Source organism: Chaetodon auriga, chromosome 14, assembly GCF_051107435.1.
Source record: "Chaetodon auriga isolate fChaAug3 chromosome 14, fChaAug3.hap1, whole genome shotgun sequence".
Lineage (NCBI taxonomy): Eukaryota > Metazoa > Chordata > Actinopteri > Chaetodontiformes > Chaetodontidae > Chaetodon > Chaetodon auriga.
The window spans coordinates 14,425,509-14,451,946 of record NC_135087.1 but is presented as its reverse complement, the minus strand read 5'-3'; the positions used below and the strand labels follow the sequence as shown (position 1 = coordinate 14,451,946).

At 44.3% G+C, this 26,438-nt stretch overlaps 1 protein-coding gene across 1 annotated transcript in view; it reads right to left on the bottom strand.

The window, feature by feature from the left end:
* Positions 1-26,438, bottom strand: part of LOC143331661 (latent-transforming growth factor beta-binding protein 2-like) — an 80,871-nt gene that overhangs the window by 35,164 nt on the left and 19,269 nt on the right. Inside the window, exons 4-8 of the mRNA XM_076748761.1 lie at positions 14,899-15,164; positions 13,701-13,892; positions 10,578-10,784; positions 8,796-9,079; positions 7,441-7,543 (exon numbers count right to left, since the gene is read on the bottom strand). Of these exons, the coding sequence (XP_076604876.1) occupies positions 7,441-7,543; positions 8,796-9,079; positions 10,578-10,784; positions 13,701-13,892; positions 14,899-15,164 (1,052 nt within the window). The remainder of the gene's footprint in view (positions 1-7,440; positions 7,544-8,795; positions 9,080-10,577; positions 10,785-13,700; positions 13,893-14,898; positions 15,165-26,438) is intronic.

The following is a 26,438-nucleotide window of genomic DNA, read 5'->3' as shown; positions in this document are numbered from 1 at the left end:
TTTGTGTTTGACTGAGAGAAAGAACTGGTGTGTACAAGGTTCTATAGGTTTCTAAACAGAGGCAGGGTGATTATTAGCTGCAGATCTTTCCATGACATAAACTGAGATGAAGAATTTGGTTTCATATCATGTTGAAAGGAGATGATCTAACTTCTGATTTTGGAGGGAAAAATGTGTGTTTGGGTGAGGAAAGCTCCATGAATAATGACGTGCTTATTAGAATGACAGAACTGTTTCTCACTGTTACAGTCTACTCACATTACAGTCATAAATCAGGCAGCTTACAGCAATGAAGGTAGAACCTTGCTAATCATGATAGCCACAATTCTGTTTTTCACTTTAGGGCCCACAAATGAACTGGAAAAATGTCGTTTTTGCCAAGATTTCCAAAAAATATTTGGTGGTGTATGTACAACAAAGTTTGTTATGTCTCAGATCATGCAGACTTTTCAAATTCATGAACATGAATGGGCATTTAACTTTTCCAAAACATGAAACAGACCTTGATTGACACACACCTTCACATTCCTTTTGACTTGCATCATCATTCAGTGAGAGTAAATGCAGAGAGAAATAGTATCCAAGATTTCAGGCTCAGAGAAAGCAGAAATGACAGTGATGAAAATCTTTGGGTTCACATGATGGCCAGAAAAAATTCGAGTTTACCAAAGTACAACATTGCTTTGAACTTGCTGCCACAGTGACGAAGGGTTGAACACAGAGGTGACGCATGCAAGAAACTACAGTAATAGCCTTGCCACAAAGAAAACACATCTCTTTCCCTGGCAGAGTGTTCTGGGAAAGGGAGAAAAGTTTCACTGTGTTTATGACCAAAGCTGCAGAAAACCTGTGAGCGACTGAAAGGGAGCTCTGGTCTGATGTAAATGGTGATCTGGATGTCTGACTGTGTGCAAGCAGGACTAGATAAGATCGCATCTCTGAAGCCCATCTGTCCTCTTCAGCCACCTATGCCTCCAGACATTAGAAGCAATATCTAACACATTCAACGAATTCCCACAAGCATACATTTGTGAGTAAGTGGAAAGAATTAGGTAGTGTATGGATTGAGGTCCCAAACCTTGTGGCAAGAAAACAAGACTTTATCATCCTTCAGTATGTACAGAATACCAACATAGCCATCCTGTAAACATCTAGCATCAATGCAAAACCCAGCAATCAGTCATAAGTTTGTGTCATTTTCCCAGGAGTGACTGGAATGTGTGCCACAGAGAGGCTTTCTGGGAACACAGTCCTGGAAGCTGAGTTATGTTTTGGTCCCGCTGTGACCCAGTGGACCAGGCAGGGTCAATGTACCTGAGGGTTGACAAAGCAGAAGTGGGTCAGTATGAAGGGGGCAACGTGAAAAGGGGGGAACTGTGTCAAAGCGACGCCCCTGTTCCTGTCTGCCCACCTCCTCATCTTCCTCCGCACGCTCCTAATCCCCCTTTCAAAGTTTCTGAGTAATGAGCTGTTGTGGTAGGGCAGTGGGCACGCCCTCCTGCAGCGATGGGATCAGGGAAAGTCTGGTCTGAGTGACAGCAGGGCGCACATGCCAAGGGAAGCCCAGTGGGGGAGGTCCGGGTGTCTCAATAAAGCTTATTAGCAGGGAGGTGAGGACCTCTGCAGTCAGTAACAATTTAAAAATGAATCTGAGAGACAGCTCATTTCAAAACTCAACTTGTCTTAAAACGGCTCGAGAGAAAAGAACGAGATGTTGCCGAAGTCTTGAGCTTTAAAACTAATTACGTAAGAAGTACTGCATAGACATTAAACAGTGATATAAAGTTGGCATGTTTCCCCATGCACCAGACGTATATACAGTTTGCAAAACTTAATTTGCACATTGGATCTAATTTGGCAGACTGTACTCAACCTTTCCTCATGTGCATCCTGGGTCTAAAAATGCTTTTATCACAGTTCAATTCAGTAGATTTGCATTGTTCCCTCGGGGAAATTTGTTTGAAGTAAGCTTTAAAAACCAGCTGCCTGAACTCCACAGCCCTAACCACAGCCCACAGAAATACTGGTGGCCTTCTGTAGGATGCATTTATTAGAAGATACAGAGAGCCTTGGCTGCTTGATTAATTCAGCAATTTTATAACTTTGGAGTGAGGTTTGATAAATCACTGCTGTTGAGTCTTATGTCTGACTCCGAGGCTGCTATACCAGCAAATCAGTCTTAGCCATGTTTTCTGAGCATTCACCTCAAGTTGATAAGCACCAGGACTAAAAATCAGGGACAACTTGGCCATGCAATTTTCATTGTTGTACAAAAAGCTGAGAATTACATTATCTGAGGAGGATTTAATGATGTGCCCGTTCTCATGCTAGTTTCTACAGTCATTTGTGTAGAAAGCAGAGTTCTACAGGCAGTGGCTTGCAAGAGTGAGCTCAAGCTGCGCATCATTAGCGTCACCCTTGGTTACAAAGACTGTAGACCCCGACTGGTCTGTATCCACCGAGGGTACAGACAGAAACTCCCAATTGTTGTCTATCCATTTAGCCCTGTTCAACAAAAGACTTTGTCACCCCTTACTAATTTATTGTCCGTCTCCATTCAATTGTGTTGTGCATTCCACTGGCAACTGTTCAATAATATTTGCTCGAATTCCCTGACCTGAAAATGTAATTCAAATTCCTTGGAGCTTCTTGATTAGTGGCGCAGTCCAAAATTAAATCTGAATAAATCCCTTTAGTCTCCTTTCAACATTAAGGGGTAAGGGTATTCAAATGAAAGGACAGCTTATGCAAAATAAGAGAGAAAGTAAAGAGAGAAGGAGGCAGGAGGCTGAGAACGGAGAAACTTTATATGTTCTTCAGCTGTACAGAAATCTCTAATTGCTAATTTGGTATAATCACTCTGCAGACCACCCTGCCCGGGGGCTGCTCTTCTAAGGAGATCGAGAAGTCTGGTCCATCAATCACAGGGCACAGAGCCCTTCACCAGCATCCCCAAGGACCTGTCTGGGAGGCAACCTCAGTGTTGGACTTCTCCCCTTAGCTTGCTGGAAAAGCTGAGAACGCGTGGGAGACAAGAGAGAGGAGGGATTGATGCCATCCACAGGACGGGAACAGGAGACTTCCTTTCCACTCCATTGGGGGCCACTCATAGGAAAACAACCCACGTCCAAAGCCAAGTCCTCGTCAGGACCCTTTCCAGCAATTTACTTTCTGACATGCCGCCATGGGACAAACTGGTGCCGCAAAGAGAAAACCAGAAGCAAAGAGAGCTCTTTAATCACCGTGGAGGGTTTCAGGTCTTTTGAGTCTCTGAGATGGCAAAGCCATCTCTTCTTGGCCTTTGAGCCAATGCTTGATTGGAGCAAACAGCTTAGAGGGAAGTCATTTGCTGTCAAAACAGAATGTCTTCTTGGCACGCGCCACAGTTGCCATTTTGGCATGGTCCATATCACATGCCCTATAAATAATGTGTCGCTGGTAGTGAAGCAAAGGCTAATCAGTTAGGACACATGGGACTAATATCAACATCCTCCTGCTGATACAAACATAGACACAGAACCAACATACAAGCTACAATCATTAACAGTCTCACTTGTGTATCTGTATCACATTGCTTCAATGCTACCATGCCACAGCGCATGTAAAGCAGCAACAAAAAGGCTTTGAAGAGATTATTTTATTCTTCTGCAACATTAAATCTTTACTCAAAACATATTTTTCATTGTTTCTATTCATGAAAGTATGCATTTTACATCTCTGTTTGTAGTTTGACAATTTTGCTTAACGCCCTTCTCAAAGATGCTGATGGCAAAGCAACCCGCATCAAACACACATTTAAAACAGACCCACATTCCTCTATAATCTGCAATTCACTGTGGTATATTAACCACCTGGGATTGTTCCAAAAGAAGGCATGCCACGGTATTTTCCCAATAAAAATGTGCTTAACTTCGCTTGTATCCAATTAAGAAATGCAACACAAACTTCATATCCATGTGCCTCCAACTGGGTTTTATTTCTCGCAGTGGTTAGGTCTGCTCAGTCCTGATTAGCTACACTGCTGCCCGGCTAATGGATTCCATAATTCTAGTCGTGAAGGGATAACACTAAGTCAACATCAATGAATCAAATGCTGTCAAAGATATGTGACGTCTCTATCTAATCACCATAAGAAGCTGCTGTGGAGCTGTTCCAGTGCATCTGTTCTCGAGCTGACTATTTCTGAGGCAAAGTCATTGCATCTCTGGTTTTTGTTGGTCATTAACAAGTGTTCATGTTTGATCAGTGCTAATAAAAAGCAATATGCACGGGCTTTGGCCCCTCGATGGATATCAGATTAAATGTCTGGGGAATAGATGGGAGATTTAGGGGGGATGAGTTCATGGGAGATCTGAAAGTCGTAGAGCACTATGGGCCCCCTCCTTCTTTGCCTCATCTGACTTTATTGATCTAAACCTCATGAAGAATAGTGTCCTCATTACAGAGACATAAGGAGAGGAGGGGGGAGTGAAACAGGCAGACAACTCCCACAGACAGAGGTGGAATAGAGGGCGGGCAAAGACAGCGCGAGGGCAGTGACATCATAATGACCTCGATGACCCAGGGAGGCAGAGTTAGAGGAAGAAGCCAAGGCTCCTGTGGGCGTGGTGGTTACTTCGGGCCCTGGGGAAGCCTGATCTGGCTCCCTGGGAAGCCTCCCAGCATCGCAGACAGGGAGAGTCACAGAGGGGGAAGCTGCCCAGCAATGACAGATGGGGAGACAAACGGCTTGTGGAATTCCATTAGCTGTGAAACTCGCAGTGAGGGAGGGGCTGCCAGCACAATTACACAGTTATGCCAGCACTACAGTATGGGTCAGATTAGGGCCACAGCAAATGGCCCTCAGTTGTCTTATCATCATCAGAACATCAGATTACTTCACTGATCGAAAGGGATCCTTAAGTAATCTCCAGAGTTGCACAAATGACACTATGCTGGCTTTTTGCTTTTCAAGAATGAACTTCCTCTCAGTTTCAGTCATGCAGTTCTTACAGGACTTACAACCAAATTGCTTCCTGCACCTCTCACCAACCGACTCACTTGACTCATCAAGCCACTGGTTAGCTTAAATAATGAAGTGTTGCGAACCGAAAAAACACATTCCTTTCAGGGTCATTGTAACTGATAACAAAAATAATAATAATAATATAATATTGTGTACAGTGATACCATGATATTTTGGTCATCGCATCATGAAAACTTCATCCGGTGCAATTGTACGTAGATTGAACTAGATTAAAACTGCAGTGCAGGCTGTTTTCACTCCACCTCATCATCAGAACCAGAGGGACGGAGCTGACTGCAGCCTGCTCTGCTTGATCTGGATCTCATTACGACCAAGGAATCCTCAGCATGTAACTTTTAAAGGCTCCTAAAGGCTTCAGCTCCCACTGAGATGGGACACGCTGGCATTCATGCCTCCATAACGTCAGCCCTCCACACACACACACACACACACACACACACACACACACACATCACACACATCACACACATGCATAATCTCCTCCCATATTGCCACAACAGTTACATAAAGTCCATGGTGTACAGTAATAAATAATACTCAGCTATATAATGTCGTCATATACATTCACAGACTTCACAAAGAGACAGACTTCAACATATTATGAGTTCATATTATTTGTATAAATCACTGTGGTGATTATCAGTCGACACTGTAACATTCACTATATGAAGTGAGGCTGATGCAAATACACTGACAGCGATGTGGAGGTGGACTGGGCCTAGGATAGGATAATAGAAATATCTGAATTACTAAAAACCCTGTCTGTAACAGAATTGTAGCCGTCATAGTGTGGTCATGTTGGCATCTATAAATGTCATAAAATAAATGAAGTAGCAATGCTTGCTCTCAGTCAGCAGTGCACTTTGTAACCAGCCATAAACTGACCTATGGTAGCGTTACACCCCTAAATACAAACTGGGCTTTCATGACATCATTATCACATACTCAACAAGAGACACAGGAGACTCTTATAAAGCTATATGACTTTTTCCCCACAGTGCAAGTCGACGAGTGGCTCATTCACTATGAAATGAAAAGAACAGCATCATTTTTCAGGGGCTGTTGTCTCCAGGTTGTATATCATTGCTGTCAAACACGTAAAAAAGCATAGGTCTTGGCCAGTAGGGGAGGAATGCAGCTGAAAGATCTCGCCAAGTGTCTAAACTGAGAACAATAACACTCCAGAGGAATTCAAAGCATTTCTCTTATTAAAGCTCCCTCCAAGACTTCTGGGACATAGTACATGACTTCATTTTGACTTAATTTTTCCTCTCCTTCATTCTCTCTATTCCCTGCCTGCGTGCGACCTGGGACCTGGGCTTACAGTATGCTCCCCCCCAAAAAAATCCACAAAAATGAGCAAATGGAGTATTCACTCAGCTTCTCCCCCAAACTTCAAAGGAAGGAGCAGAGGAAAACATCTGGGAGCCAAAAGAGATCGTGCCGGGGACTTAGGAAGAGCAGGAATCTGACATGCTGGGAGAGATAGAAAGTGGGAGGGAAAAGAATGGATCAGCATCTATGATAGATGGGGGAGACAGAGAGGGATGATGTCTGCTTCTGATTAAGGTCCAGTCAGACATTAAACATGGTTCAAGCACTTTGACAGCCAACTGACAGCTGCAGGCATGGCAGTGCTATGACTGTATGTAAGAGTGTGAGGAAAAAGCTGAGTGTCCCCATGTGCCACCAAAGCTGCTTTGAGAGGCCTTAAAATAACACGCAGAGCTGTCAGGCAGAGCGGGCCTCCACCTACAGTGAAGGGTGTCACCACCCACTCTGCCTGCTGGTGTACCACCACCCTGCTGCTGTTTCTCAAACCTACCGCAGCTTTGTTGGGAGAGGCAGCTGAACTGCAGCAGTTCATTTCCTCACTCTTTCAAGGCCACGCTGGCTCAATCTGCCCGCAGGGTGGGTGGCACTCTTGCCAGGCTCTCATCTTCATGCTAAATGTGTTTTCATTTGCTTCCTAGGGTGGTTTAATAGAAGCAAAGACAAATTCCTTTTTACAACTGGGTGCATGGGCGAATCTCACAGCCACCTCAGAGGAGTTGAGAAATCCAGTGAAGACTGCTACTTGGCAATCATCAATTCAGTATTTTTTAGGCCTGTGATAAATGCTGTAAAAATCCACCAAGCATAAACAACTGCTGCTAAGGAATATAACAGGCATTACTGACTAAACACCTTAATATGCAGCACTATGTAAGAGGAGCCCAGCTGCATCTTGCTGTTTTGAACCAATGTGAATAACAGTGTAAGAATACCAAGAGATCAACATAACAATAGCACAACAGAACATAATACCAACAGAATTCGATTGGATTAGGAATAGATTCGATTTAAGTATGTAATGGAACAGAGCGGAACAAAAAAATTGCTCAGATCTGATGGCTTTAGTCAGGAGGGTTTACCTGGTTTGGTTGGACACTTTTGGCACTTGTTGAGACCCCAGGAGGCACCCACACTTCCACAGCAATCATCCTGTTTGGTTAGGCCTGGCAGAGGCTTGCCACACTAAAACGACACACATCTGTGTTAAATCTAAGAAATGAGTTTTGAGAATGAGTGTTACATGTTTGTGCATGCATGCTTGTTTGCGTGCAAAATAATGTGTGTACGCTGGCAAGGGCAGGATTTGTACATGTGTTCGTCTCAGAGTGTGTGTGTGTGTGTGTGTGTGTGTGTGTGCGTGTGTGTGTGTGTGTGTGTGTGTGTGTACCTATCGGGAAGGACAAAGTGAACCAGACACATCTGAGACTAGTTAGTTGGTGGAGGACATAAACACTGTGTCTCAAGAACAGCTATGAACCTCCTGGCATGCCTCATTAAGTCACTTGGCTAATTATGAAGAGAGATTCCTATCAGATCTTACTTATTGGATTTCTGGCCAATAGACATTTATGAAATTAAAGACGCGACAGAGAGGACATTCTTCTGGAGAACACCACACTGGCATACTGGCAGGAGAAGAGGGAAAACTACAGGATAAAGCTTTTATACGCTCCTTTTCTGAGGAAGTGCTATTAGGGTTCTGAAAAATTACTGACTGGAAGGTTTAATTTCAAGCTCTCTATGAAACCAGAGTAGAGAAAATGGGAGTTGCAGCTCAGCACAAACAAGGAATAATGCTGGCAAAAACAGCTCTACTGCAGATCATTGTACTGTTGCAACTGCAAACCTAAAGGCTAAGAGTCAAACATAACGCCTCATAACAGCCAAGTAAACAGATGCATTATCACGCCTCAGATTAGCCAAGCTCACGCACTGCCACTTAAGGCCTTGTCTCTGCTAGCTTCTTCCCCTATGATGCATGACTGTTGTGACATCCATACATTATCCTGACCATGCAAGGTCCTGTAAATCTGCAGTGCGTGCCAGACTGTATTCACGGTGCCATACAGACCACGAAAGTCTTCCCATTTGAACTACAGAGGAGCATATGGGCTAAATTTCAAACTTAACCTTTGTCCTCTGGATGCACTCATAACACGCCTATGTTGGGGGAACTGGTAGAACATGAGATGACCAGCACGGTCAGAGAACATACATTCTGGACATGACATAAATCATAGCCACAGGCTCACATCCTGTTTGAGACAGCAGGTATCAGAGAAGGTGGTGGGATGGGAACTTAATGGTATCTGTGGTAAAATAACATTTTCTCTCAGTGGTTTCAACACCTACGATGGGATGGGATACACCAGATGGCTTCCATCAACTAGTGCTGACAGTGTACATGGTGTGTCTTAATGACTTAACGCAATACCTGTCCATCGACTGTTTCCTGAAAGCATCTTCCCACATGTCCGTTCTGATGGTGGTGCAGTCTGCCGTGGCCATGACCATTTCCATTGGTGTGTGGGTGCCTGCTGCTAAGCTCAGTGGTGGGTTCATGTCCATTGCCAGGCTGCGAGCGTTGCTGGACTGAATGAGCCCCCTCCGTGGTGGCAGGTCTCTGCCCAGGCTGGACCCGAGCTACTTGGTGGATGTGGACTTCGGCCTCTGGAGGGTGCTGAATGTGGACGTTTACCAAGGATGGGTGGAGAGACACTGAAGGAGGAGGCATCCACATGTTCAAACAGTGCGGTGGATAGTTTATCTTTTTAAAATATTGAATAATGAAAGTGGAAACAACCTGAGCCAAGGTCTACAAGCTATAGATACTGCAGTTTGTGAGCTGTCGGCGAACATCCTGCACACACTTGTTCAACACACACTTAAGCTTGCTTCATCACAGTTACAAGCTCTACAAGGGGAATTCCCGGCAGAGAAGACGTTATTAAGATACTACACAACAACAACAACACAAAGAGTTTTGGATTCTCTGGTTTAAATCAAATCATTTTAAAGACCAAAAACAGATTTGTTGAGGAGTTGAGAAGATGTTGCAATGTGGAGAATGAGCTCTTTTGTCCTTCTGACAGAGGGGAAGCATCTATCTTCAGGGAGTGCCAGGGTTTTTTCCCAGAATCCTGACCCACTCTCATAAATCATTGTCTCACAGACAGACGGCAAGGAGAGTCCAAGTAGAAGAAGTCGACCTTATCGAGAGGCCTGGACACAAAACTGCCTCTGTGCATATATAAGGTATACAGGGAGGAAAGATAATTTCTTTGGTGTTACATGACAATACAGACATTGAACTGGTGCCATTTAATTACCATTATTTATGCAATTTACTTCAAAATGGAGCAGGATGGAAGATTTCTGATTGGATTATAAATTATCTAAAACAAAGCTTCTGCTTCTACTTAGACAGAGCGAGATGCTGAGTCAGACGCAAGGTTGATCGAGAAGGAAAGTGAACAGACCTCTCTCTCTTCTATTCTTTCTTATAAGTTCATGATGTTGCCGTGCTCTGTTTCTAATATCCACTCCTGTTTGATAAAAACAGCATTGTGTGAACAAAATGAGGACTTCCACTGACTCATCCATTACTTAATCTGCTGAAAATAGAGTCTGGCCTTCACCGTTCGCCAGCAAAGGCAGAGCACTACATGATAAACAGTGTTCAAAATCAAGGAGTGGGCTAGTGTGCATTTGCGGTCTGTGTGGCCCCACCGCACCAGCATTTAAAAAAGCAAAATTAATTTCAGTGGAATTGCGAAATTGCAGGAGGGAAGAGCCAAAGAATTTCAAATGGGACAAGTGAGTTAGTTGTGTTGTACCATCCCCTTCAAACCCTCTAATAGAGTAGAAACTATTCTACAAAAGGGGAACTGTTTGCAGACAGTTGTTGACATGCTAACTGACAGTATCTGAGAACTTATGTTGCTCTCTTCAATATGTACAATCCCCAGAATAAAATATCAGGGGGGTAGTAAACACAACTGTGCAGAGAAAAAGGATATTGAGACTGACAGGTGCTAGCATGATAATGGCTAGCGCTCCAGCTACAGTAGTCCGCCAACAGGCCATATGCTTATATTTCGTGGGCCACATATTTCATGAATTTTGCCGTCCCACTTTCTGCTGTGACTTGGCCTTAAAATAAGTCAGTGGGAGGGCAAAGGCTGGCCTCCCATTGGTCACAGAGTTGGGGAATTACCTTGCTGATTGGAGAGCGGGAGAGTGTACATGGAGTGAGAGGGAGATTTCGGTCCCTGGCGGCTGGCATCCTTGTGGCCGTGAGGAGTGGGTCTGACAGGAGGTGGAGCGGGCAGATGGCAGAACTTCCCTGTTGAGTTAGATGGACACCAGCACAGGTCCCTGCCAATGCATCGGCCTCCATTAAGGCAGGGTATCTGACAGAAGACTGCAGAGAGGAAGTGAGGAGAAACACAGGGGTCAGAGGCCAAGAAAAAAGGATGAAGGGGTTCCTTAGGTGAGAGATTCGTTAGCTTAAACAACACATGACATTTAATTGCACAGATTTATGCATCCTCATACAGATGGATCCGCTAATAAGAAACAGAAGGAGCAGTCCTAATAGGAAGGGCATGTGCTGAGGCTTCATGTGGATAGGCTTTGTTTGCAAATGGTTAGCAATGGTCACGCTGTTCTCTACTTTGACTCTACCAGACACCTCATTCCACATGACGTTTAGAAAGTTTCAACTTTGTTCTGAGGGCAGAGCCATGGCACTGTCTCGTGTTGCACCTCCTTCACTGGCACGTTTTGCCTCACATCAGTAAATACAAACTCCTGTGTGGAGTGATGAGTGATGATTCATCCTGTAATAATACAGAGAAAATAACAAGTGCATGAATATCTGTGTGGATACTCGCTTGGCTGGCAGCTGAAGAGAAACCAAGAATTTCCCAAACTATCAAATCTTCAAAGGAGGGCAACTGGCTCTTAACCATGTAAGTAAACTGAATCCCAAAACGTGCTACAGTTTGATTTATAGTTTGTAATTTAGCATGGGGAGAGAAAGAGAGGAAAGGCCGGTACTGGCCAGATGGTGTTTGACAGTATTGCTTTCACAACCTTTTCATTGGTCTTATCTTTTGGCATAAGGGATGGGTGCCAGCCCAGAGCCCTACATACCTGGGCTGGCTCGCATACAGATTCCCTCTGACCTGACCTCACCTAACTCAAAACATCAAAGACTATCGAATGAAAATAATCTATCCGACCGTGAAGAACAATTTTGGGACACAAAGGATGAAAAAGTGAAGCATTGCACTTTTCAGTTACTACTTTACAAGGCAGTTGGAGATACAGATGGCCAACATACTACGAGATGAAAGAGGACGCTAGTGATGGAAACATGCTGGGAGCTGCATCCCCTCTCCTCATCGAGACAGACTGTAACACACTGAAAGGGAGAAAACAGGGAGCAGGGAGACGCTGGACAGTCTCGATGGCATGTAGGGAATGAGCTCCCTGTCACAGAGCATTAACAACAGTGAGTCTGGAGGAGGTAGAAGAGGGAGGGGTGGAATAAGAATAGAAGAGCAACAGATACGGAATGAAAGGGATTAGGAGAGGAGAATGTGAATAGAAAAGGTTGAAAACAGAAAAGAGAGAGAGGGAACAAACAATGCGAGAAGACTGATGAGGAAAGACAGACAGAGGTCCAGGGTTGGTGTCCACACACACTCGTGTGATTAGACATGCTGGTTAAATTATCAGCTCAAGGAGGCTATTAAATCCTTGTGGGATGCAGGTCTGCACTGGTTTGCGTCAGGCCGGTCCCACCCCAGCATGGGGCAGGAACTATTCTTAGACAACAACCTACTGTCGACTGCACACCACGCTCCCTGTCTGCCTATCTGTCTGTCCATTTAACAACCTTGAACAACCAAACACACGCACACACACACACACACACACACACACACACACACACACACACACACACTTCTCACTCAATAAAAAGGACTTCTACCCACTCTAATATCAGGGTTTAAATAAGTGTCGTACACAGGGTGCGTATCAAGGGAGCCTGTTGTAATTATCCAGGCAGATTTTACTGCACCGTTTAAGGAACATAACAACAGCATGACATAACTGTTTGCTGTCCACTTGACATTCCTCGATGAACACGCACACCCAAGCAAAAACAGGATGCAAGTCTAAATGGAAAGCAATCTCTTTTTAACACTCTCTAGAACACATGCTTTTACATAATGAAGGGAGACGTCTAGAAAATTGAAAATGGGGCATAAAAACACACCACTGCTCAGGAAGAAGCGGAGGTGCCAGGAATGTAATCTTGTGTGTGGCCTCTGCCAGGACGATGAAGTGTTTGGAATATCTACTCCATGCTCCAAACCCCATTAATGGGCACATAAATCTGCAACATCAACCTGTTTATATATTCATAAGTCAGCTAGGTCCTCCCCAAAGAGCCTTTTGCACCCACGTGAAGTTGCATGTTCGTATGACTGTTTGAGTTTGTATGCATGTGAGTTGTGACTGGAGAGGACCTGCATGTGTATGTGTGTGGTATGTGCACTCTGTAATCCACAAGTAGTAATTAGTCTGAGCCTTAGCTGGACCCTTAAAACTGATGAGAAAACTAAGAAACATGCAGGGGTACGACCCTCCCCTTGGCATTGACCGCCCCCTCCCTTCCCATGGACACTCCTGTGTGAATTTGGAGCAAAGCCCCCTGGATAAATGGAAGGTTTAATGTAATCCCTATAAAATCCTGTTCATGCTGCTACTCTTTCTCTCTTTCTGCCTCTCCCTCTCCTCTTTCATTCATTCCTGCTCTCCCAGGGAGCACGTTAAATGGTTAACGGCGGGGCCAACCGCGAGGTGTAAACCGCAAAGAGATGGGGCTAAGTGTTGGGAGCGTGGGACCACCAGCTCCACGTGTGTGTGTGTGTGTGTGTGTGTGTGTATGTGTGTGTGCAAGGGGAGATTAGCCCCCTTTTACAGAGCCCGCTTTTAATCTGGTCTACCCCCATCTCTCCTGCTTTCCCTGTCTCTCTTTCTCTGTGACAGTGAGAGTTTTTAGCATAGCTCTCGGCTTTCATCTCCACAACTCTGCCTCCTCTCCAAGATTGGTATTCAGAACAGACAGCATGCTACTGGGAGCACATTTTGTCAAGCGCACCCCATAAAAAACGGAATGAGAGAGTCAGATGTAGACACAGGGGAGGTGTGTGAGAATCAAAATGTAAGCAAGAGAGACAGTGAGGGTAGACAAGTGACGAGAGGAAGCAGACAGGAAAGAGAAGAGTTAATGATAATCAGAGGGCCCAGAGTCGACACTCACAGAGTCGGAAGCCCTGGTTCTTTGGCTGTTGCTGCTGCTGCTGCTGCTGCTGCTGCGAGGTCTCACTGTAGACTGTGGTGATGTCTCCCTTCTCGCAGCTGTTGTAGCAGCGCCCGCCACTGCACACCCTGCGGCACAGCATGGGGGTGAAGACGATCTTGATGCGGTCCAGGTTGGAGGTGAGATTGGCCCCTGGAAAACACACACACACCTGGATGAGAGGGAGCAGCAGCAGAGGCAGGCTGGAGACAAGCTGCATCCTTCCTCCGTCAGCCTAAATGTGACACACTCCCCATCTGGGCAAAGGGAGGTTTATAAGTGTGCGGGGTGTGTGCTGACGGCTGGCCAGTGGCACGCTGCAGCTGAATGAGCGATGTGCCACAGGCCAGCAAATGAGGGAGAGAATACTATTAGGTATTGGGCTGAAATCCAAGCCCTTTATCTTTGGAAGAAGGTGTTTTGGATGTGTGTATGTGTGAAGGAGACAAAGAGAGCGTGAGTGCAAGTGAACGTTGTGTAATGGTGGGAAGCCGTTCAAAAGCCGTTGCTCTGGTGCAGGGCTAAAAAACAAGAGAAGCTTGAACAGCAGACAGCTGTGTACGCTGGATAGTGGATCAGAGGAGGATGAAGTAGTGAAGGGAAAATAAAAATTAGGAAAGACAAGATCACATTTCTTTTTGTTGTGGGTAGAGGCGCCAGGATTCAGAGCCTGTCATGTCAGAGAGGTGACAGCGCAGATTCCCAAAGATATCAAAGCATGTAACTGTGCAAACACACAAGAACACACACACACACACACACACACGCTGCTCATACTCCTCCCTGGCAGATTGTGGACCAGCAGAGCACACATACAAATGATCACACACTGCACACAGCTTTGATATCAAACGTCTGTCTGTCTGGTGATGCAGACCACAGAGGGGGTGGGGTGGGTGGACACTGGTAGAAGGGAAGTTCAGCCTGAGAAGCTGCCAACTTTTTTTCTTGTGGCTAATGTTCCATTTAACGATGACACCACAGGATGTGTATGTATGTATTGTAGCCTCTGTGAATTGAGCCAGAGTGCTGTGTGTTTGTTTTGACGTGGCTAGGGAGAGTGGAAATGGTAAATATGCATGTTAAGTGGCAACAGATCCAAGTTTTCTGACATTCATTTCACAGGGTGCGATAGACAGGTTTAGCTTTTTGTTCTTACCTGCTGGTAATAGCACATTGTTGAACTGTCCCTGGAGCTGGCTGTCACCTGCAGGCCTGTGAGTGTTAAACGATTGCACGTTGCTGTGTCCATTCCTGTGTCCGTACCAGTTCCTGTGCTCACTGCCATGGCCGTTAGCATAGCCATTGCCATTGGGTATAGCGTTGGAGGTAATAGGCCCAGAGGATGATGGATAACGTTTCACAGTACGGGAGGTCCCAGTCTGCTGAGGGGAGGAGTCAGGGGGTCCCCGTCTCACTTGGGTCCTGTCAATCACATCATCACAAGACCATAAACATATGACCTCAAAGGCTAATGTCACACACACATATATAAACTCTCTATGATACACCCATCAGCAACGTATGTGCATCACCGTGAAATCAATTTAAGCGTGGTCAGTGTGTGCAACAGAAAATAATATTCCTCAGAGCAAAACACGCTGTCTTAGGTCATAGCTTTGCTTAATTGATTTTATAGATGAGACACATTGATTTGGAAATAATTTTGTTTTAATCAAATTAATAATACCATATCATTCTTTAAGCACATAAGGTTTCAAAACAAACATCTGCTGTACCTCACTAATTACTGAGAGATTCTGTTCGACATTAAAGGAGTTTCGCAAGAGAAGATTTTTCATCACTGATTAGCAAAAAATAAAATATCAGGCAACCAAAGGGAATGAGACTCACAGGACTCAGGTTTTTCTTTTGTGTGTGTGTGTGTGTGTGTGTGTGTGTGTGTGTGTGTGTGTGTGGGGCTGGTCTGTTTGCCTCAGAGAGAAGTGTGTGATTAAACACATTAGATCTTTCCATCAGGACTACAAAACCTTTCCATCACCCATTGTGTCTGCTTGACTAGATTATGAACTCCCTATTCTGTCTGACTGTGGCCAACCAGGGAGCAACATCCCGAGTGTTGCACCGGGCTGGAGGAAGTATTAAACCTAGGGTCGAAGAACAAAGCTCAAGCAGGGCTGCGAGGGCCACAGTTTTTACCGGTGAGCATTTGATTTGGGTCAATTGCTGAGCCTGTGTTGCACGACCTGGAAGCTGAGCTCATGTGAGCAACCTGGGGGAGGCGCGTGCCTCTCAGACAGACAGGCAGACGGGACTACCTTGGCTCCGGTGGTCTCAGAAAGCTTGGGAGTGCTGTGATTCAGCCCTGCAAAAAAAGAACATCTGGATCCCACTGATCTACCCTGACAGACAGTCAGCAGAGCAAGACAAAGACGGACCATGGCGGGTAGATCAGAGGAACAGCTCTACAAAGCACACCTGTGGTCTGTAAGGTAATTGAGGCTGTAATCAAACCTCAAATGAGAATATAAACCATGCATTAACATTTATTACATGTGGTTTTTAGCCACACACCACGTATTTACTCACTGAACCAGCTCTGTCGACCCACAGACACACAACAATAATCGGGCAAATAAACACACGGGTGCTTGATACACAGAAATGAATACACACTTGCATACAAACACACACACACACACACACACACACACACACACACACACACCCTGTCCCAGCTGTGCCTGATGTAGCGCAAGCCTATACATGTCTCTTTATTCACAGAGTACAAACTGCATTCCTGCTGCCAAGGGGAACAGGACACTAAATGAGAAGGGAAGAAGGGAGACAAACATTTGATAATGCTTTCTCACGTCATCTTTTCAAAAGATGACAGGCAGTACATAAAGATGACAGCTGCTGACCCAGATCCTGAATCTCCAGGGCGGGCCTGGGGATAGGATGTGACACAGGGAAACAGGAGGTGTTGGTGTCAAGGTGGTGAGGACTTACAGGAGGTGGCTAAACCCAGATACACCATGCACGCCAAATTATGACTGGGTTTTTCCATCACTAACAGTGACACCTGGCCTGAAGCATCCTGCCTGACTTCCTAGGCTCAGCCAGATGTTGCTCTTTTTGTCTCTCTCACTGTCAATGGCAAAGTGACTTCCTCCCAGCATGAGCTCATCACTGCCCTCTCTGCCTGCAGATCAGGGGGGTGGCAAGGGCAAGCACGACTTGCTCTGAGTGTTTGATGTCATCATTAGGAACTTCAAGGCGATCCGAGGAGGAACCATTCCCCCACCTTGTTCTGGATGACTTGAAAGCAATTTTGAAGACCTCTGCCAAGATTACGTGGAACATGGTTTGAACAGACAGAACAGACGGAAAATATGTTTTGGGTATCAAATGATGGCCATACAGTTTTAATTAAAGTCCTGATGGTGCTGATAAGAGAGCTGCTGAATGAGCAGATGTTAAACATGCAGAAATGAGAGTTCATTGGCTCATTTGTTTTTTACAGCCTGCAACTTTCACAGCTCTCATCAGTGCTGTCGGTGAAATTGCTTTGACCAGCATAGGCAAGACCCAGTTAGCCAGAAGCATTAGCTGGTGAAGACAATGAATACCTCCCTCCAAGTTTGTGCATCAGAGACCGAGCAGGAGCCAGGAGGCATTCAACATTGACTTAGCTTAGCTTAAAGACTGGAAACCGCTAGCCTAGCTCTGTCCAAGGTTCAAAAATACACCTTGAAAAATACTCCCTGGTCAGAACTAGCTAACAGACCTATAAAGACAACAATTTGAGGTTTTAGAGAAACTAACCTGCTTCTTAACATTTTAACTAACTAACAATTTTAACTAGTTAAAGAACATTTTAAGTCCAGCTAAAGCTAAGCCTGCCTGTAGTCTTTATGCTAAGCTAAGCTAACTGCCACCTGGCTCGAGCTCCATACTTGACACACAGACACGACATTGGCATCAGTCATCAGCTCTAACTCTAAGAATAAAAGTGCAGGAGAAAATTTCCAAAAATGAACAATTTCTGTAATGAAATAAATTAGCAATGGCCAAATAAAAAGCATTATAGACACATGTGATGTTGAAATCACGAGGCCAAATTAAGTTGTATAATTTATTTACTCTGATTACTTGCATAAAGTGTCAGGCTTGACTGCGTTTAGGACATGACATTTATTATTTCACTTTCAGAGCATTTGCTGAATAATTACATCCAAAGATAAACAATCAGTTCATATACACCAATAAATCTCAGTCCAAACACTTGATCAAAGCATCAGTTTACATCTGATAGCAAAGGACGCCTCCAATAAAGACATAAAGCTATTGGCGCTGTCCATTTTCACTCATCATCATCATTCATTTCTTATGTACGGAAAGCAATTCAAAGTGAACCTCATCAATTTGAGGAAATTACAAATCACAATGATGGCCAAGAATGCACATGGTGCATGAAACAACTGTAAGGGTTCCAATGCATTGCAAAATTATAACTTGGCACTTAACTGCTACGTATGTTTGAACTTATCTCTGTATTACGACATGTGAATATTAGCTCTCATGAAGGAATGACAGGCAGCATGAATGGCAGTTCCAGCTGCGCCTCTTGACCCAGATCAGTTGGAGAGGAGGCAGTTTTAGAGCACAAACAGCACACAGTCAAGAACTGTGGAAAGACAAGCCAGGACCAAGAACTGGAGGAGGGTCAAAAAGGCTGCAAACCCTCTGATCTCTTCTGCTGCTTCTGCTAATGCTGTACATAAACCATGTTGTTCATGGATCCTGATGAATTAGACTGCAAAGCACAACGCTTGGTGTACTTTCAAGTTCTGATGAAAGTTGACTGGGAGGGAGGGGGAGGGTTACGTTGAGAAATTCAGTTAGGTGATGAATTCAGTTAGGTGGCTTTAAGTGCCAGGAACCCTCCATTGAGGGGGCTTGGAAAACACTACTCTTCCTCTTAGATATACAGGGAAATTCTGGATTTATCTGTTGATCCTGTTCACCCCAAACACTCACACACTCACGCACGCAGTGACCCAGATCCTCAGGAATAGGCCTATTGTTTACATCTTAAACCATCTCTGTAGCCCAGTCTGCATGACGAGGCCAGAAAAGTGTTTATGTGAAGCACTGCACAGTAACCTATGGGCCACAGTGGATTCATTCACTAACATTTTAGGCTGAGGTGCTTTCAGTATTTTCTCTCTCTATAAATCTCCATATGAAATACAGGGCATTTGTCAGTTACATTTACTCTATTTAAGACAGAGAAGTTAGTTTTTTGGGGCTTAGCATGGCAAATAGGTTGGAAGGAGGTAAAGGATTGTGATATTAAATGGTTTTTCACCAGCTCTCTCAGCTCTTGAGGCTCAGCACAAGTCTACCTTGGCAAAGCTCATTTTTCATTTTGATTTGTTTGAGAATACCAAAGTCCAAACCCACATCTAATGGCTTGGATTGTTGGCTTATGGCAGCTAATGCAGAAAATAGACTGATATGAAGAGCTTGCCTCGTTGTTGGATGGAGCCATTTGGCTTTGAGCAGGCTGTCTAAACAAGACAGTCTGACAGCAGGCAGAAGTGTTTGGCATGAGCATCCCAGTCTGGGTCACACCGCACAACCTGATAGCTCATTGTTCCGTCACAGGTCTCTTTGTGTTGGACTGGACATGACCTCTAGAGTGACGAGTGGCAAACCTCTGGAACCATCGGCAGGTTTACGACCAATCAACACAAAAGTTGTTCTATCCTGCTGAGGAAAACCGAGTCATTATTCTTTTTATTTAAACAAAATGTTTAATGGTTCCATTTACTTCGTTCCAACACGGACCGTCAGCCAAAAAACCCTTATTACATAAGAACTGCACATAATTAGGGCAATTTGAAGGGTACTTGGTAAATGGGAAAGTAAATGACGGTCATCAAAGACTAAGTGAAAATCAAAGTCTACACACATTCATCTCATTCAGGGAAAGCGTTAAAGACTATTGTTCATCTCCAGGTCTGTGCCGGGATACGCAGATCATCAGTCTAACTGGAGGGAACAGCAGAAACCGAAAAAATTGTCCAAACAGCAGCTGAAACAATGAAAACCTTGTACTGCACAACCACTGCAAACACTGCTGGCAACAAAGGATGAGAAGATTTATGAGCATATTTGCAACATGCACTTTTGTAGTAAAAAAGGGAGGACTGCGAGCTATAAGGAGCACTGTGTGAGGGGAACAAACAGTTTTTGGATGCAACAAAGCATGTTGGCCCTATTCCAAAGCAAAGAGTTCCCTACCGAGCAGCAAAGCAACAGTTAAAAGATATGGTTTGCAGCCATGCAGCTCAATGACTTTCCCAAAACACTTTTCAAAGGAGACCACCGTTAACACCTCCAAACGGACAGAGACTCTGCTCTTGATTTTAAATTTGAGGATGTCAAGAGAGAGATGTTTTTCAGCAACAAGCTCAACAACAGATGGTGTTCTACATTTCACAGACTAAAGCTTGCAGACATGGAAGGAGAGTGCAGACTGTTGAAACTGGTCCCAGGGGGTGTTATTCAAGAACATTAGCAAAGACACACACACTTGACTCTTGTTCATGTTTTGCTATTCAAAGGCCAACAGTGTTATGAATCTCTGTGACGTCCAAGACATTAAATATGATGTCGCTATGAAAAGAGAAAACATTCCAGATTATCAGGAAAGATACCGATCGCAGGTTGATTTGGAGTCCTGCTCCAAGTATGACTTATTTGCCTCAGAATTTGATTTAGCAAAATGTCAGCTTTTCTATCTGATATTTGATAAGAAATTAATGACTAATTGGATATTTTAAGTCTTATTTGTACTTTGAGAGGATGGGTTTGTTTTCCCATGTTTGATCACGTTCTCAGGGCCCACATGCAAAGAGGGGAAAAGTTTAATTCAGAATTTGGTCTTTCTTAACAGCCTTGGTGTATTTTAGGAGGTGAAAAAAGTCTCTGCGGGCTGAAAAAGAATTAATCCTCTCTTACCCACTCACTCAGTGCACCGAACCATCTGCACCACCAGTGGTCAAATCCCACTGTGGTCATACATATCATTCCTCAGGCTTTATGCAGAACGCCCTCATCCATTCATCATTCACCGCTGAGGTCCCTGTGTGTTTCTTTCAATAAAATCCTGAGGTTTGAACCTTTGCATGCACCAATAAATATAATATCCAATCCCAAGGGCATTTTCATCTCGCTGTTGTTGTGTGTTCCTCATAGCAACATGGTCATGCAATGGCATGGCAGTAAAGTTTGTGTTCCTTGGAAATTCAAAAATAACTCGACACCAGCCTCTGTCACATTAAAGTCTTACCCTAAATTACAGCTTTTTGTGAATGTTTAATCCCTGGTAGTAAATGCTTTAACGTCCACTGGCTTTTCTCACAGCTTGTTTTGCAAGATAATCCTAAAACTTGCACGTGAACTTCTTCATGCATCGTTAAAACTCACTGGAAAAAGCTGCAGATAATTTGAAGGAATAGTCTGCGATTTCGGAAAATACACTCTTTCTCTTTGTTGTTGAGAGTTAAGATGAGGAGACTGCTAGCACTCTCAAGCTGGTATGGTAAATATGAAGCTGCAGGCAGCAGGCAGATATCTTGGCTCAGTATAAAGACTGGAAACAGGGGAAACAGCTAGCCTGGTTCTTTTCAAAGGTAAAAAAAAATATCTGTCAACCAGGATCTATAAAACTCACTAATTAACATGATACATATTGTTTGTTTAATCCACATAAAAACTAGAGTAAAAGTGACAAATTGTGGTTTTATGGGTGATTATGTGCTGGACTATTTCTAGGCCTGGAGCTGTGACTTCAGCCAAATAGTCCAGCAAATACACTAACTTTTTGTGAAAGAGTCAACTGACAATTTAAAACTTTGTTTTTTTTTTTACAGATTAGAGAAATTTAAACCTCGCAAGAGAGTGGTATCAGTCTTCTCATCTAACTCTCGACAGGAAAGCAAACAAGCATATTTCCAAAAACGTTTGGGCAGTTTTGTTTGCTTAAACCTAACCAAGTAGTTTTTGGTGCCCAAACCTGATCAAATTACTGCAAACTGAAAATAATAAGCATATAAAAAAGAAGTAAGCATTGACTTTTGGTTTCATGTCGGATACAAACCCCAGCCTAATGAGTGAAAGTCCTGCGTTTGAGAAATTTATCCACCACAACCTCCTCCCTTTACAGACTTCGTCATTCTTCATACTACATCACCTGGTGACAGGTGTAAATAGCTGAATAGCTGCTGGGTGACTGTTCTCACCTGGGTGCAAGTAGATACTCACAATATATGAGCCTTATCGTGGTGTGATCAAACTAAACTATGGTTACCCTTGGGAGAGGTGATAGTTACTATAAGGCTGACTGTAAAATGAAAAAAATGTCTGGGCGTACAACAGCAGAATTTATTCTTGGCTACATAAATAATGAAGAGATAATGTCATCTCCTAGTGCTCAGTGAAGCGTCTGAATACACAAAATGAACATGAAATGATGGAATTTTAAATGAATGCTCCATGGAAATGTCCTCTGACATTGCCAGTAGTCCAACGTGTCCCATACAATAAACCAGGAATAACAGGAAAGCACCTAGTCACAGAAACATGTGCAGCGCTTTAACGATAAGCTCCTTTCGCCTGAAACAAGGACAAGTTCTTCTCAAAAACGTGGCCGCATAAGGCCAAACATCAGTGAGCAATTAAGGTCCAGTCTCTCTTTGATAACATCTCTAGTCATTATGACTTGGATAATTGTGGGTCCTGGCAGAATATTTCCCCTTGTGAAAATCTGGGTGTGTCTGAGGGCTTATCGCACCAGCCACAGAGGCTGGATTAAATCATGTTCTCTCTGTCTGGACGGCCTTCCAGGAATCCCGCAAGTAGCAGCCAGAGCCTGGGTGAAATGAATTACAGTGGGGTTGGATTGATTCAGAAAGCTTTCTTTTTCTTGCCCCAGGGGATGAGGCTTATATTAGAGCAACAACTGGGCCTAGAGCAGAATTGAAAGCAGCAAAGGTTCTTGAGAAATTTATTTAGCAAAGACTATTATTTGGATCAGCCAAAGGTCTGCACAGACAAATGAAGAGATGAAGTTCCACTTAATTTCAAAGGTATAACTTCCCCCACTGCCTGCATGAAAATAGATTTTCTGTAAAGTCGCCCTCATTGAGGTTTTCAGACACTCTGTGATCAAAACAGACGACTACTGCCATCTATTCGATCATACGCCAAAAGCTGTGAAATAAACAGTTGCTTTTTTTATCTCCAGGGGGTCAGTAGCAGTGCCAATCTGCCTATTTTCACATCAGCATTCTTAAGATGGGGTTTTCAAGCTCTAAGAAATCCAGAAAGCAGTGTGGTTGCTGTGGTTTGGGGACCAGAATCAAAATGCTTGGAGACATGGTGAGCTGAGAGGCTATTCAATACTCTCTAGTTTATTGTAGTTGCTCTGATCATTCACTTACTAAAATGCCACAAGACAGGTCAGCAGGAAGAGCCATTACAAAGTGCTGACTGAGGCTGTGCCGACGCTGGTCAGTGTCATATGTCAGACAATAAGGCAGTAAGGCATTGAGGGAAGTCTTGAACAGGCCTGTAACATCAGTTTAAGGAGCAATAAAAAGTTTAGCAGAGGTTCAAGTAGAACAGACATGAAGAAGGCCAGAACGAAGCTGAGTTTTGATGTCTGGATATGAAAGAAGACATTCATGTGTGTGGGACTTGAGTATGTTGGGTGTGTGTGTTTGGTGGTCTTCTCCACCATTCAACCCCTACGGGAACTCTACATCCTGACATCTGACTGGATTAAGTGGTTCCATGCACAGCCATATTACTTATTCATGCTTTCAACACCATGGCCAGTATCTAGGAGATGAGCCTGATTGATGCTGTCTTCATCTGCCTCAGCTCCGGAGCTGGAGGCTGAAGTGCATTCTGGGATAGGCATCCCTCTTCCTGTAACTACTGTACAGTATTTGTCCCTCCAACAGCTGCATCTGTACAGGCGCACTTGATGAGAAGGATTTGGCTGCGGACGCCGAGCGCGCTGGCACTGCGGCTCAGAGAGTGTGTTTCGGATGGGGCTTTGGAGAGTTGGGATGGAGAGAGTGAAAGACATATCTGTCCCGAGCTGAATGCTGAGTTCTCTATGGTCCTTTGTTCCCTCTGGCCCAGCAGGAAGCCAAACACTCATGGGACTCGTTTGGCTCTGCGTTTGTAGAAAGAATCACAGCAACTCTTCCTGCCCTGGCCGGTCAATATCATTGTGTGTTAATTCAAAAATCTACAGTTGATTTAGACACACGTATTATAAAGTCTAAAGCATATGGTGGATCAGTCCTGGTTCATTTTCTACCATCATATGCTATGCAAAATAAGACAATGCTTTGCCTTTAGTAGCGTGAGAGTTCACCTGAGGACAGGGTGGCCTCCACAGCTGAGTCTGCAGTTTATTGATGTTATACCCACAGCAGCAGAGATGCACAGTGCCCCCCTCCTCCCCAACACCACAAAACCATGGCAGAAGCTGTCCAACCATGCTCCGGAAAGCCCTATCCTATTCATAAGACGAGTGAAAATGCTCACCAGGGACTGGGGTCAGGGCAAAGGTAAAGTTTGTAGAGGCGGCACGCAAGATAAACATGCCTACAGTCCACAAGCAGAAAGCCAGTTAACCCGACCCTGTTCAAGTTCATCCCCAGTCTGCCCATGCAGGGATACAAATCACAGCTCCAGACGCACTGTCATATGCCTGGGTGAGAGGCGAGAGAGGGCCCTATTCAGGAGAGGGAAGCACATACAACCTGTGGGAATTACCCTGCGTTTTACCCCTCTACTCTACTTTAGCCAGACTCCCCGCCTGCAGGCCTCCTCTGCTTTGGCAGCAGCTGAAACAGGGAGACAAGAGGATGATTCTGGACACGTCCTCTATGAGTAGCAAAGCAGACTACCAGGTGGTACAGTAGGAAAACTTTCCCAGGCTGAATGTTTAGAGACATATTTCAGTCTTAAGAATACACATATCTGATCAAAGTCAGAGGCATCAAGCGTATTATGAGATGGAAAGCTACTGTGGGATTTGGGCTACTCTTTTAATTTATTATCCTCTCAGCTGAGTAATGAGAACATTGTTGAGCGAATTTCCACTCCCGCCTTTCAACATTTATGATCATATTTTATTCAAGCTCTGGGTTTCTGTTACACTTGATATCTCAGCTTCTTCAGTCATCGTTACGACCGAGAACATTGGTGATGATAGCAAAACAGTATTTCTGTACAGGTGCTGAGTTCACCCAGAGGATTTTGACAGTGGCTCCCGTCAGCGCTGGTGGTGTGGTTTGTCTGGAGTGGGAGTGAAAGCAACCAGTGATCCATGATTAACATGGAGAACTCCCACTATAACCACAGTTTCCTCTGAGAAACGGCAGTGTGGCTATGTGCAAAGCCTTGAGTCAACAAGCCACATAACCACCAGCCCTATTAGTCACCGGGCAAACGGTGGGGCTGATATAAGCAAAACAGTTAATGCAGAGAACGCCGTATGCATCACCCTCTTTAGGGTCGCTCTGCTCCATGTAACAGGGTGTTTTTGTTTTTATTCAACATCTCAAAATGTTACTGGGTGTGACCACATTTGTAATCATTCCTGAAGCAAATTGCACTTTGCAAAATTCTACAGAGCAATTACTTTAAGTAAGACACCGAAGCCTTAAAATTCAATTTGAAACATTTCAAATAAAGAGCCAGTGGTGATAAATCAAAATAAACTGATTCAGCGTTCTCTCTTTTGATTCAATATCTCAACTCAGGTATCTGCTGCGCTGCCCAAATTTAAATTCTGTTGTGTGAAGAAATTACATTTAATGTGCACTGGTAATTGCAGATACCCAATCAACTTAACGAGGTCAGTATCTGACCTGTGCCTCCCTCATCATGAAATACATTTGCATTAGGCAGGTGAATATAACATATCCCTAGTATCAAATCTACTGTATGTTTACTACAAGAACCATGACAACTTGAAGTATATGCAGTATGTCTGTGCAGTTCTGTTACCCAGGTAGCTGCTGCCGGCTGTCCTTGGTCTAATTATGTAACAGAGACCAGAGAGAGACGACCTTTGGAGGGACGGCCTGCACACTGCGCACACACACATCCTGCTCGGCCTGGCTCTGTTTCCTGCAGGGCACTGATGTCAGAGAACGGTGGGGATATGGAGTTGATATGAAGGACTCATAGGAGGTGCTGAATACGTCCTCTGTGCGCAGTTCCAGCTTAGCCAGGAGTGTTCACCACTGGCCTTGACCTTCATACTGGGAGCTGACAGGCAAACTGTGATCTACAGGATCTTGCGTCGACAGGGACAAGCCTTTCACTGCTGCTGTGCACAGCGCTGACAGGAAACGCTGGTTTACAGTGAAATGCATTTGCTCCACAGCAAGACAGAGGAAGACAGAGGAGGAAGCAGTTATTTGTTTGCCAGCTGCATATAGGTTGTGCCTATTTTAAATTTTACAGTTTTAATCCCACAGACGAGGCAGCTGGGAGATCGAGTTAAGAAACGGTCAGAGGAGAGGTGGAAGACAGGAATACAACAAGAGGGAGTAGGGTATGCAGTTGTATTCCCATGTCCCAGAATCCCACTAAACAGACGACTCCTCATATGTTTTGTCCATCCCAACAGGATTT